A 15,164-nucleotide genomic window follows, 5' to 3' on the forward strand; every position below is an offset into this window, starting at 1 on the left:
ACACACACACACACACACGTCATCCAGCGAGATCTACAATGTTAATGATGGACTGTCACAAACATCAGCAGCCAGCGTATCTGACAATCAGAGCTGTCAGATTATTCAAAAAGAATAAAGACTCGGGGTATGAATCAGAGTCCCTGTATGGTCTTCATGTGATCTCTGCTCCGTCTAGACGTGTGAATATGAAAGAGTCTCTGGAGTAAGAGACGAACCGGGACAAGACTCTGTGTGTGGAGTTTGTTAAATATTAAACAATGGCAGACTGGCTCTCTGAACTGATTTACTGTTTATCTGAACTTATCCAGTGAAGGTTTACCAAACAATAAAGTGCCACAAACTTACTTAAACCAAATCCCCCTTTGTCTCCACCCATGGATGTTTACCTTAAATGGCATGACTCCTGCCTATGAGTAAATGTTTGTATAGCCCAATCTGCCCACCTGTGACTGTCATGGAAGACAGATAAAACTGGGCTGGTTAGCAAACATGAGTGTGCTGTGTGACTCTAATTTTTGGATACTGAAGCCATCACAGGTCACACAGTTACCTCTCATGGCCGTGTGAACCCAGCCACATACTGGTGCAAGCAAGAACGAGGAAAGAAAATGGGGGACGGGGAGTGTGTGTCCGCGAATGAAAAAGGAACACACATACACGCCCCCTCTGCATCATTACCTCATGTCTCCCAGGAGCAGCCACAAAAGACTGAGCAACAACTGGAGCGCAGAAATAGAAAGCAGTCCTAAATATTTGGGACTAAAAGAGCGTCGTTGAGAACATAGTGGGTGGTGAACACACACACACACACACTGTACAGAAAAAGAGACATAGACACATGAGATGTGAGAAGGAAAAAACACAGGCAACAGCTTCCTGGTTGAGAGACGCTCAGAGAACTGGGATCAAAGCTTCAGCGTTCTCCTCTTGTCACAGTGGAAAAGCCTCTACAACAGCTTTTAGACCCTCATGGGACACTAAAACCCTCTAATTAGAATTGAGATGATAAAATCAACAAAAGACATGTTAATGGATACTTACATGGATTAAAATGAATTCAGGTTACGGGCTTTCAACAGATAACCAATGATAAATTCTACAAAAATTATGTAATCATACTGCAGGAAGAAGACTGATTTTGTGGGATTATGTATTACTCATCCAAAGTTGTCGTGCATTAAAGCAGTATTAATTGATTTTTCTTTTTTTAGCATCTTGGGGGCAGCAGAACAAGCTGACAACACACTGACATATTATAACCTATAAGTATGGAAAACATGTCAGCAAACAGTTGCTTGTTTACACACCTGGCTCAAAGCAACATTCATATGGATAAATAAGAAAAATATCTTGCTCCTTTGCTGCTAAAGCGACAATGTTCACCAGCTAGTTGGTGACTGCGTCGTCTATCATCCAGTTGCTAGGTAGATAGCAATTATGATTTTTTTGCTGAAAGCAGCTAGCTGCTGTGGATAGAACAAAAGTTCGGTGGCAGAGAACCAAAATGCTAAAGCTGCAGGCAGCAGAACAAAAACAACAAGCTGAAAGACACTAGAATTCTCTATTGAGCCGAGGGGAACCACAGGGTCAGGTGCTTGAACGTGTGCACTAGGCTACTATGGATGTTCTACGTCTGTAGTGGCCAGTGTCATCTTCTTTACTGTGGTGTGCAGGGGAGGAGGCACCGTGACTTGTGCCGCTAACAAACTGGGCAAGCTGGTGAAGAATGCCAGCTCGGTGGTGGGGATGGATTTGAACAGTGTGGAGATGGTGACTGAGAAGAGGATGAGAGGGAAGCTGAAAGCCATCATGGACAACCCCTCTCATCCCCTCCACACTGAGCTGAGGCAGCTCAGGAGCACTTTCAGCCACAGACTAATCCAGCCACGTGCCTCAAAGCGCTTCGGAGGCTCATCTGTACCATCAGCCATCAGACTCCACAACGCCACAGCACCCAGTACCTCCCAGCTCCACTGACTGAACTGTTAACCATTAACCTGCACAACTGTTTTTTTCTTTTGTATTACACAATACCCTGTAACACTGCACATGTACAGTTATCCATTCCAGTTATCAGACTGGACCACATTCAGCTTTATTGTATACAGCTATAAATTCCAGGTTTTCTATTATATTTTTATTTTCGTTTTTATTTTATTATATTTGCTTAATATACCACATTTCCCCTGTGCTGATGAATTCAATTTGAATTGAACACCAAAACACAGCACAGCACAAAACTATGAGATAGGAGTTTACAACTATAACATAACAGCATTTTTCTCCTGTGTCCTAACAATTGTAAGGTAAACAGAAGAATCATGGCGTCAACCAGGAATCTGCACTTGTGTATATGATTGTCAAACGCAGTGTGCAGCTAGATGATATCGCGTTGCGGCAAAAGTTGAGCCTAGTTCAACTCCTTGCTGGACTAGCCTTCATGTTTTTTTGGAGACCTCTGCAGTGGCACTCACACAGCATCAATGCAGTGGACTCATTGAAATGAATGAGGAGGCTGTAGGGGGGGTTTCCCACACACTGCTACTGTTGGTCTGGACTTCTTTTACAGTATATGGGAAAACTGCACCCACATTATCTCAGAATTGCATCTTTTGATGTTACCTTCCCTTCATCGGTGACAGTTACACTTAATGGTAACATACCAGCAAATGACTTAATGTAAGATGACTATAAATTGTTCACACCTGCATACTGATCCAGAATTAGCATTTTCATAATGAGTGTATATTTTACATAAAGGATTCTTCTGGGGTTTGGTTAGATGGAGCCGTCACACAGCCTCTCATGCTGTCTGTATTAGTTTAATCCTAATGATCCTGCCGTACTAATGAAGGATAGATACATGATGTTTTCTTGGAACCTGCTGCACTATTTAACCAAGAGTGTGATCTGATTCCAAATAGGAACATATAAATCATTTGGTGTCTGCCACAGTCTACTTCTCTTTTCAATCAGATCATTTATAATACAAAGAAATGGTTTAAGGACAGAATTTTATGAACTTATACAGACAGGAAAAAGTATTCATATTTAAAATCTGTATGTAGGTGTGTGCGCTCCCCAAGCAAAGCACTAGGGGAGTACTGAAGCCTAGATTGCCCCCAGGTAAGACTAAGAAGAGACAGGGAGACAGACACTGATGTGAAATAACTGTATATAACTATTCTGATGGTTCATATTGATTTTCTGTGGTAAGTAACTCTTTGGAAATGGCTTATAATGCTGTTTCAATACAAAAAACAAGTAGTAGCAGAACAGTATCACTATAGTATTTATACCGACTTGTAGTTTTGTTGTGATTTCTGGAACAGTATCCTTTGAAAAATGTACTGCATCCCACTGCATTTGCTTGGAAGAGGAAACTCTGCATTATCAGACACAAACACATGCACACATACACACAAAACAGATGGGGCCCTGGGGGGTGTCCTCCAGGCAGAAGGATCCCAGGGACCCCGAGGAGACAAAGCAGAAAGGAATGACGAGGACAACATGGAGGAGGAGGAACAGGGAATCTCAGTGTACGTGCAGGTTAATGTTAATCATTTTACCAAGCTACCAAGATTTACATCAACCAAAATGAAGAAAGCAAGCTGGCACAGACATTACTGCTAAAAACTGGAATTTATATTCCATCTCTGCCTCAACTATAGATTATCAGCAGGTATACACATTCTGACACTATATAAATATGATTTCAAATCTGCATCTTCAATCACCTGACTCTAACAATCATGGTTTGTTTGATGAAAACGGTGTATTATGATATTGATGAAGCCTAATTTTAAACTTTCCTCCTCTTCCTCTCTTCCTTTCAGTTGAGTTCTTCTTTTTCAACTCTCCTTACTTACTCTCCTTACTCCTCACTTACTCTCCTGCCCCCCCTCTTTCTTTTATGTCCCTTTATTTCCCTTTGTCTCCCTCTCCCACCATCACCACTTCTGACCCAACTAAAAAGCTGTGCACGGTGCCTCACAATGGAGTGGGTTTCTTTCACATGTTAATGCTTTTACTCACAGCTCAGTGCACAGCACAAGGCAAGAAACAGAGCTGCATAGAAAAACAAGACTGTGTACACTATATATACACACACACCCTCACTCACTCACTCATACACACACACGGGGCAGGAATGGCTACTGTTACACTGAATCTAAATGAACTGCCACTGAGTTGCCGTCAGTTGTGATGATGAACTTCCAAACCCAACAGAGAGGAAAATGAGAAGTATAGAGTACAGAATGAAGAAATAATCAAAGAAAGAAAGAAAGTAAAACACAAAGCAAGATTACAAATGGAAGTGAAGAAGACATGGACGGAAAGGAAAGGGCTTCTACACTTCATTTCTATTGCAGACAGGCTTTTCATCATTCATGTCCATTTCAGTTTAACACACACAAAAAAAACCTATTACACTTTGACAGACGGGGTGTATGTGTCCGAGAATTGATTGTTAAGATTTGACAGAGGGAAGGAAAACAATCTGCAAGATGAAAATACATGTGCATCTCCTGATATTCATGTTGCTTTGACTAATATGAGCAGGAACATGTCGAATAAACACAATCTCACATCTGTACTGTAGTGTGTGTGTGTGTGTGTGTGTGTGTATATCTGACTCAATGTCAGTGCATCAATGTAAGTCCATTAAAACATGGCTCGTGACGAGGTTTCATATTTAACGCTGTGCGCAAAGTTAATTTAACTGGGGGTTCAGACCCATCACAAGCAATTCATAATGTAGTGTCATTTCTTGTAGTTCAACAAATTGGTTATGTCTCAAAAAATACTGTTTGGGTTTTATACTGAATTGTTATCTACGTTATCAATGAACATATTTCATATAATTTAATATTTTATAATTGTACTTATAATATGTAACATTTCCATATTAAAATGTCTAAAAAAAACAGACCTATTTTGTTGAGACTGTACTTACAATATCCTAAATGTATCCAACAATGCTCAAACCCAGTCATTTTATTCAGTCAATGGTGCTTTTCCTTGCTTGCCTCTAGTTGCTAATATGTTCGGGGAATACATCGGATACGTCGGAGAGAGGGATGAAAGTCGGTGAACGTGACTGAACATAACCTGAATTAAACTTTAATACAGTACGTCATCTGTGAATAATTGAGCCACGTCAGATAGATTTTAATCACCAATGGTGGTTGTTTAACCGTTTAACAACTCCTCCCATTATCCCATGCTACTCATCATCAGCCTACATCTTGTATTAGTGTTGTAATGTGAGAGAGTCCCTAGCTGCAGAAAGTACATACTGTGCATTTAATTTCCTAGAATGTGGTTGTGATGTGAAGTCATTTCAGTGCACATTGAACTAACATATTTTACCTGACATTGGCTGTCATGGTTTAATGGGAATCTTTAGAAATGTAGATAAAAGCACTGACTAAAAGCGAGCAGACTGACAAAGAAAAATCTTCACACACTTTCTGGTTAATTCAATTTAAAAATATACAGTGCTCATCACTGTGCAAATGCTCTGCAACTCATTTCCTTTTTATAATTTTGGCTCCTGAACACAGCATCACGTTTTTTGAGTGGCAGAGTGGCATTAACTGTGTGTCTTTGTAAGCGGCTGAAAGGCAGGGCCTCAAAGGACACATCCAAACACTGGATCCAGCACACCGGAGAACAGCACTGCCAACTCTCTTCTCATTACCGGCTGCTCAAAACGTCCCTACAAGCCATCAATACTTATTTCTGAGAAACAGTCATGGCTGAAAAATAAAGCTGTTATATTTATAATGAGCAGGATCAATAATGTTTTCACTTTTCCTACAATTAATACAATTACCGAGACCTTCATCAGTAATTATCCATTTGATTGTGTTCAATATAGATTTAGTGTGCCTGCTCCAGCTAGTGAACAACCTCTCAGCTAATAAGCTGCTGGTCTAATTTGCAGTCGAGCTGGGGGAAGTTCTGAAACAATGGCTTGTACAAGAGGAAGTTTTATACTTGGTGCATCTACCATGAGAGGGCTATGTGGACTGCAGTCCTGTTATATATCATCAAAGTATTATGAGCTTCCAATGACACGTCAATTACCACCAGCAATCCATTTGGGGTGTAGGTTTATACATTGAATAGGTTTGTATTTAGCCCACTGATGACCTGTTAAGCGTGATCGCTCCTCCTGAGTCCCCCTGCGATCATTAAGAAGCTAATCACTCCCTCTGGGACCATTACTGTCTGTCTGTTTCCACTCTTTATTTCTGTTGGACCACAGCTTAGCCCGGCAGGGGCTTTGTGCTGAGTTAGCTGATGTCATCCAACCATATGGTCCGAGGCAGATCAAGGCTCTCTCGCGGGAGATCTTAACAGACAATTCCTTCAATTCAAGTGATATTCAGACTGCTCAGACTGACATTCACTAATCTGATGGCACTGTCCCGAGTACTGTCTCTTTTAAGTAATGTCTGTGTGATTTAGACAGGCGAGCAGAGGGCAACTCGATCTTTGGGGCTTTCCAATTGAAACTTCCTGTCACTGATTGATGGTCGAACAATCAAGTTTGAGTCATCTGAGAACATAGAGAAACAGTTCCTGTGTGTTTACAATTGTACCGTACTTTATTTTGCTTGTGTTTTAATGCTTTTATTATTGATGTAGAATGGATTCTGAAACATATGTATAAAGACATTTAAAAAGAAAATTTAAATAAACTTTTTTTTTTTTTCTTAAATTTGTATTTTGCATCATGGGCTGATTTACACTGTTAGTCACTAAATAAGTTGCATATTTGACTGACAACAGATGACCTAAATATTAAGATACTATCACCATTTATATCACCAGTACTTACAGTTACAGGCTGTACATTTTTACAGCCTTTAGTTTACAGCTTAAGTGTGTTCAAGTGTGGAGTACCTCTTTAAATTGAGACCAGTTAAAAAGTCATTGTTGTAGGTTAAACAGCAAACAGCTCATACTGACCTGAGTACGACCAGTCGATATCTTCGGGGAGTTTCCTCAGGCCTCGGACCAGCGGCTCTGCTGCCACAACTATAGAAGAGAGAGTGAGAAAAAGCTTATTAGTGTCATTTTGCTTTTCCAAAAACACACACAAATGCACAGACTGACAGGTGAAACCACAACCAGCTGCCGTGTGACTTTTCCTATCATTCAGAGGATGCCTTTCATACATACCTAGCTTGCCTGCAAATACAGTGACTACCATCTTATTCTGAGTCATCAGTTTGATTTTAATTGGACAGTTTGGGGCATTCTTTCAGTTGCTGCTGCACATACAGTGACTTCCCTCTACAGTCACACGGCACCTAAGCAGTTTTTTCTAAGCTGGAAAATAATTTGTGTGCAACACACACAGGTTTCTGAGTTGTGGCAGAAGCTGAGCACTAGCCCTTGGTCACACATGCACTGGGTACCAATATTACTGGTTATCACCAAACAGTAGACCACTTTACAGGGTACAAGATGGTGCATTTCCATTAACATAATTTTTCTCAGCACACACCCAGACACAGCTATCTATTTCATGGTAGTAATTTTCACTCAGGGACAGTAGAGGATACAATGATGTATGAAGTCACAGTTGGAGGATTCAGTGTAGTGTGAGTCTAGAGTGCTACCGATTCTCCTACATTCGCTAATAGCTTTATGTCCCTCTCTAGCCGTCTTGTCTTGCTACATGACATGTAAGGACACTGGACATAAACACACAGACGCACAACTCCCTCTTCCTTTCCTTTCACTTTCTTTATATTCATGTCTCTCTCGTCTGCTCTTTCTCCTCCTGCTTGACAATACTCTCCGTTATGTTTAGCACATTACCAGATAATCCATTGTATCTGTATAATAAAACTTACACCTGGTGCATTTACCATAGCAGGAATGAACACTGCGCTAACCAGTATATTTTCTAATAATCTGCAGCAGATGGATAATGTTGCTAGTGGGAAAGCTGCACATCCAAAAACAGTAACACTCCAACGCTGCCAAGATTTTGTTCCCATTAAGGTGACACATACTAAAAACGTGTGTTTTATGAGTCGAGCATGTGTGGTTAAGTGGTTTGCAGACAGAAATGTAGCCTATGCATGGGTATTGACAGTGACACCTAAAACACAACCAGATTTTTATTTTATGTCTTCAAAACTCACACAGAGAAGCACTTAGAGAACACAAACAATCTGATAAAGCCTGTTGCTGAGCTACCCTCTATATAGTGAGGAGGAGGGAGCAGGGCTCACATGCTAATAGAGCTTACAATATCAAAACGCACTGGTACACAAACAACATGAATACATCAAAAGTAAGAGGAATAAAACAATACATCCACCTCTTTTTTGATCTTTCAATGTGCACAGAAAAACCAAAAACCTCTCCTCCAAGAAGATGAAAGCTCTGTGTAGAGTCTGATTTAGGTCATGGGCAACCACCACATCTACTACATTAGGTCTGTCCATGTGGCACAGATGAACGCAGTATAATCCTATTGTTTACAGCAGCCGGATGAAAAACTCTGGCTAAATTACTGCACATGCGTGACAGCGTGTGACAGTGAAGACGTGAAGACGTGAAGACATGCAATGCAGTGCATCTTCTGTGACAACAAAACCCTTCTGTAACTATCATCTGTAAAATCTTCTGCATCAATGAATATTCAACAAAACCCTGATACCGAAGCAGCCACAGGGGGATTTAATGTGGTACTTCACAGTTGTTTAACTCACTTTTGCTTCTTTCCCACAGAGACTGCGTACTTAAAGTAAAAAATATTTTCTTTCTTTTCTGCTTTTGGAGGTTACAGGGAGCTCTCTGCTGAGGGATGAAGAGCTAAAAACAGACTACCTAAAGATCAAAAAAGGTCTTTAAACGTCTGAGCGGTGACTCATTTCTTAGGCCTTGAAATAAATTATAATTACATGTAATCACAGACGTCTTTGTGATGCTTCTTCACTGTAAGAGGAAGTTTATTCTTGACCTTGGAAATAAGTTAATAGTCCTTAAAATAAAATAAATTGTGGGAAATGAAATGAATTGGAATGTGAAAGTAATGCAAATGAGAGATGATAAGACAGTGTTGGGCACATTATGATGAGCTCTATACTGTGCCATGCTGTACTGACGGGAATGACAAATACTAGACCAATATATTTGAAAATTAAGACAATTATGGCCTGACCTGACTGACCTGGTCACATGCAGCTTGCTTGTCTGTGTATATGAGTGGGTGGTGAAAAGAGACAAGGAAAGAATAAGAAAGACGGAAGAAAGAGTGATGAGAGAAGGAATTATAATAGGAGACAAAAACAGACTTAAATCGATGGTACGTCTCTTATAAAACCAATAACTTCAGGAGTTTATTTAAAGCCTTCTTTCCCAGTATAATACGTGTGTGAGACTACGCTGTCATTCAGACTGCCGTCTTTAAATTCAGTGTATTTGATGAATATATTCATGTCAGCACAAAGGAGGAAAGACTGAGGAGAGAAATGAATGAAAGCAGGCAAAAGGGGAAAGAGTGAAGAATGGAGTTGACTGTGGGGTTGTAGCGTCAATAATGGCTTCATTAACATCACACTGTGAGGGATTTTAATCTAATTTGCCTTTGGCATAGAACCGCAACCCACACACACACACACACACACAAACACACGCAAAAAAACGCACACAAATATACCCAAAGGATCACTTGCTGTTTCAATGTCATTTTTGAGAGCTTATTACTGAACAGAATTTCCATTTGAAAAGGGAATGTATTTGGAATATTTCTTTGACCTAAAATAGGGAAACTGTATGATTGAAATTGAGCTATAATTTAATTTACGCATTAGAAATGCATAATCAGATAGTGGACGTGCTTAAAAAATGCATTTGAAACATCCTCAATATAAAAGACACTTTGAAATACACAGTAAAGTATTAAAGTAATTGTATTTTCTTCCCATGTGGTCACTGTGGCCACACCGGACTTGACCTGATGAGTACACATTTATAAAAGTAAAGTAGCAGGTCAGTCAGTGGATGCATCCTGATGTGACTGAGTAAAAGTTCCTTTGAAACATTTAAGTGAAGCTGCACTCACAGGAACGAGCTGGCCAAGTCAATTTCCCTACAGTGATGGATTACACCTCCCCGCCAACAACTGTGTCTGAGCAGCCTGATTCAATGAAGTGACACAAAGGCGTTGGAGGGGGGGTGAGAATACAAAACCATATTCATGTTTTTAATATTCATCACGCACTGACCTGCTCAAACTGAGGACAATACTAGGACAAAGCTCTTATTCTTATATAATCTTGAGCTCTTCATAACATTGGTAAACGGTTCAAGAGTCAGAGGTCAGCAAGGCCTGGAATTACCGTAATTCTGTAACTGCTGTTATGTAACAGAGAAACAAACCATCAAAAGTATAGCTGCCAGGGTGCCAGCGTGGCTTAGGGCTTAAGATACCAACCATGGAGCAGCAACGCCCCGGGATGTTGCATCTCTCTCTACAGTCTGTAATAAAGGCATAAAAATGCCCCAGAATGCACCTGATTCCTGTGCACAGCATCATGACTCTCAAAGGTTTTATCTTTCTTTAGTCAACAAATATTATGTCAAGTGGATATGCAATGCAATGTTTTATATAAGTCAAAAAGTTAATAACTACCCTTTGTTAACCATCTATGTAGCTTTCAACAACAAACGATAACGCATGGTTTTCGGAGAGATAAAATGGCAACAACCAGTTTTTCATGGACACCTTGGGTCATACACATCACTAAAGTAGTATAGTATATCAAAAATAATGATTTGATACTGTTCTCTCTCCTTATGCTGTATCAGAGCTGTAAGCTACAGAGACACAGAGACAGGGAGACACAGTAACTGTCAGTCATTGGAGGCAGCGGAGGAATAAGGAGAGGAGACAGGGCTGCACACAGGTGAACAGCCAGGAGCAAAGAGACACCAGTGCTCAGCTTTAAGAGCACAGCAGATAGGGATGGGACTTCGTTGCTGTGGGCTGGCCATGCATGAAGCTCACAGCTGAATCACTGTATTCTTCCACCCATCTGCACTCTATCTGCTTTATCCGATTTCCCAGGAGGCTCCAGAGACCTGACATTAAAGGTCTAGGGTGGCAACGAAACGTTTCTATGGATGGTGGTTTATTAATATAGGAAAGGTCAACAGACGTGCATCGTTCTGCTTCATCGTCACACATTTATACACCTTCATCCTCAACACCTGAACCAAGCGAAAACTGATGGAGTAAAGACTAGTTTCCAGTTATACATGTGTGGCAGACATGGGCTTCAGCCCAATTTGAACTATTCTCTGTGTATTGGCATGAGTGAGTATGACTCGACGGCTGTCAGTGTGAGGCAGAATAACGAAGCAAAATGAAAAGCCAAATGAAGATGTGTGACAGTCAGACACCTGATACTCTGACTACAAGCTCCACTCATACTAAAGTGTCACTGAGGGTAATTTACTACAAGAGCACCTCTCATGAACATGAAATATGGCCAAAACATGTTGAGGCAATGCAGAAGTGAAGATCATTAGCTCTCACTTGTCAATCAGGTGGCTGTTAAAATTCCTATCACAGCAAAGGACTTTGGGTCTAATCTTTTAAGCATGTTCGTTAAATTATGTAGTGGAGAGTTCAAGTGCTTGACTGACAAAAAGCAAACAGACACACAAGCAGCACTCCATGCAGTTTGTTTTGTGACAGACACAGACATTTTAAATGACACTACAATATTGTTGCTGATAACGGAATTAAAGATACGTTTTTTTTTATTTAACCAAATGGAAAGCACAGCATTTTGGAAATTAAGTCCTCTATTTACATTTCCGATAATTTACATCTCAATAATCTGAACAGCTGTCTGTTTGGTTTTTAAAGAAATAATAATAATAATAATAATAATAATAATAATAATAATAATAATACGTTATAATCATTACGATTTTAATTAAATATAAAACCCTGTTTTCACACTATTTATGGTTGGCATTGTTCCAGTAATAGGAATTTAATGAATTTACATTCTGTAATTACTTCTCCATATAAATACATAGTCGTGGTCATTGTTTATGGCGGAGTCCGCCATTTCCACCCTGGATTTAAACTGCCTACCTTCACAAGAGAGAATCACGGGAAATCAATCGATTATTTATTAACAACCACACAGCTAAAATGGAATTTGCTTTCAGTACAGCATGGTAGGATGATGATGCATACTGGTACTTTAGTGTTATTGTTAAGGGTTTCTCAATGATATCAAAAATAATGATTTGATACTGTTCTCTCTCCTTATGCTGTATCAGAGCTGTAATTAGTTACTGCTAATGTAAACCCAACCTTTCCTACTTCTGATAATTCACATTAAAAGCATTCAAATAACGAAACACATGGTGGCTTTTATTGTGAAGCAATCAGAGAAAACGCAATGTACAGCATTCTCTACCGAAATCAGATCGTTCACCAACAATGCATTACCTTCGGTCATCGGATCAATTTCAAATACTGCAGAGAAAAAGGAGAAAGAGCTGTAAACGGATACGAGTGTTTCTTATGATGAATTTCTGACAAAGTAGCTGCTTAAGGAATGTCTGCTGTGGTATTAAACCTCACTTGCTGTTATCACGGTAACCACGGGTGTTGCCAAATCAATCACAAATGCAAGGCTCATGAAATTACAACCTTCTACTCTTCACCCTCCCGACTGGCTAATGTGTCCCCTCAGATCCTCTTGCATCAATCCATCACGTTCCGCTCATTCCAGGAGTGATTTTGTGATGAAGTGTTGAAATTTACTGTTTTGGCGTATCCCCTTGTCCTTGACCCTTGCACTTCTTCAGTTACCGATTTCTTATGTTTCCTGTAACGCCATTCAATGACACAGAAAGAGAGGGCATGAGCATGAACTTTGAATGAACTTGCTTTCGATTTAACATAGTTTTACTGGTAAAATAATAAAGCAAGGTGGTCTACAGCAGGTTGTCAACCTTGAAGTTTGTATTTAATTATTGTAACTGTATTGAAGTCAAGCCTAATAGTGACTAGTTTTAGATTTTTTTCTTTAACTACATGCATTTTTGGGATGGAGTTGCTGCAGGGAGGATTCACTGGATCTCTGTGTTGTTAGTGTTGGGATCAGTGAGCTGAACACTAATGAATAGCACCGTGTTGGATTACAGGACTCCTGGGGCTGATTTAGCCCGAATCCCTGCGATGAGGGAATCGTTCATCGGCTGCATTTACACCAACACAAACTGATTTTTAACAGTAGATGTGATTACTGTCGTCCTATTAAACAAAGCACTGTGTTCCTCCAGGGACAAAAAGCCTGTGTGTCCAACCCACAAGAGTGAAAGTGTCTGTATGGTTCAATGAATCTATCCATCTATGAAGGGTTTAGTTTGAAAGCTGATGAATAGGACTGTGTGAGCGTTTTTATCAGCTTTAAACAAACTATGTTTTAAGCTGATTTAGAACCAAATCATGGAGTAACAAAATATTTGTACAGTGCAGCAAAAGCTATGGTTGTGGAGGACCGAGTGGATGAAAGGATGTACCATATTGTGATGCATTTCTGCTATTCCGCCAGACTTTGTTAGTCCCGTGCCATCTAGAAGGTGTCTGCCGTGTCTGAATTCATGTGAATGCGGCATAAGGCAAAACGGTGCTTTGAGCTAAATGCTAACATGCTCAGAAGGCTGACATGCTGATGTTTAGCAGCTGTGTTTACCATGCATGTTCACCATCTTATCACACATTAGTAGCAACATCCAGCTGAGAATGATGGGAATGTCATTAGTTTTGTAAGTGTTTGGTCATAAAACAAAGTAGTGGACAAATAAAACTGGATGACCTGATGATGGTGCTAAATTAAAAAATGTCCACCTCATGGTGGCGCAAGAGGGAAAGTCAGAGGACAACCAAAATAAAACCTTACAATTCAGTCACCCATGGCAATATAAGACATCAAAAGTGCCTTTTGAATTGAAACAAAATCATTCTTCAGTTTGTGAAATTGACTGGAAGTTTTTTTTCTGAATAGTGTCAACATGCTATTTCCTTCTCCTTGAGCATCTCTTAGCATTAAGTATATAAGTAAAGCCCTCTGTCAACACATAATGAGTAGCATTCCCACAGTGAACTACAAATGAAACTAACGACTGTTAAATATCTGCTGCAGAGTGAAAGGACTCAGAGACGACTGCCATAACTGATGAGCACACGACATCCGTGTCACATAAAACGTGTCACCTGTTGACCTCAGTGTCACAAATACACACACACTCACTCGTCTACACACATACACACACACACATATGTGCGCATACCACCGGGGCCCAGACTATAACTTATATAGCATTCAGCTGTGTTGTGTGTCACCAGGTTATATTAGTACACTTGACCTCTCTCTCATTCACCGTTTCACTGTTTCTGTCTCACTCCGTCAGCCTCTGTCTGATCTGCTAAAGGGTATATTAGAAAGTATGCACAAGGCTATTAACAACATGGACACACATTGACGAAGCAGGGAGGGGAGAGAGAGGATCTATAGCTTGGTATCTGGATAGTGAACATTTTAACTTAAATGCTGATAGGCCAGCGCACACCACCATTATTTACCCGTCTAATTAAATGTCCATTTAATGGCTGGGAAAATATCGGCCATTTGATTGCCCATTTAATTAAATCTCAACTATTTGATTACCTGTGGAGGAGATAAAGATTTTTGTTTTGTGGATAAAGAGTAAGGACAAGTTCTCTCCCTGAAATGTTGTCTAGTGCAGCTTTAAAATCACATATTTGTCCACACACTGTATGCATGAGCCCGGGCGTTTTGGGACCCTTTGTGGTCCATTTGTGCCCCATTACTAATGCTGCAGCACGGGAGATGACTCCCATTCATCTCCCCTGTCCGGCTGAATGAACGAAGCCTCACAGAGATGTCCAGCAGCACAGGTTATGACTTAATGAGATTAGGCTCCATATTAAAACGAAGGATATTGTTTCTGAGCGCTGAACAAACCGCGCATTGTTCCACAGGGACACGACAGCATTAAAGCCGCAATATAAAACCTTATCAGACAAGCCTATCACTGGGATCTGTGTGTCCGTATGTGTGTGTGTGTGTGTG

At 40.2% G+C, this 15,164-nt stretch overlaps 1 protein-coding gene across 1 annotated transcript in view; it reads right to left on the reverse strand.

The window, feature by feature from the left end:
• ptprz1b (protein tyrosine phosphatase receptor type Z1b) overlaps window positions 1–15,164 on the reverse strand; it is a 52,993-nt gene that overhangs the window by 25,997 nt on the left and 11,832 nt on the right. The window contains exon 2 of the mRNA XM_035679899.1: window positions 6,988–7,056. Within this exon, the coding sequence (XP_035535792.1) occupies window positions 6,988–7,056 (69 nt within the window). The remainder of the gene's footprint in view (window positions 1–6,987; window positions 7,057–15,164) is intronic.

The sequence above is a fragment of the Morone saxatilis genome, unplaced genomic scaffold, assembly GCF_004916995.1.
Source record: "Morone saxatilis isolate NCDOM2014 unplaced genomic scaffold, NCSU_SB_2.0 Contig10, whole genome shotgun sequence".
Lineage (NCBI taxonomy): Eukaryota > Metazoa > Chordata > Actinopteri > Moronidae > Morone > Morone saxatilis.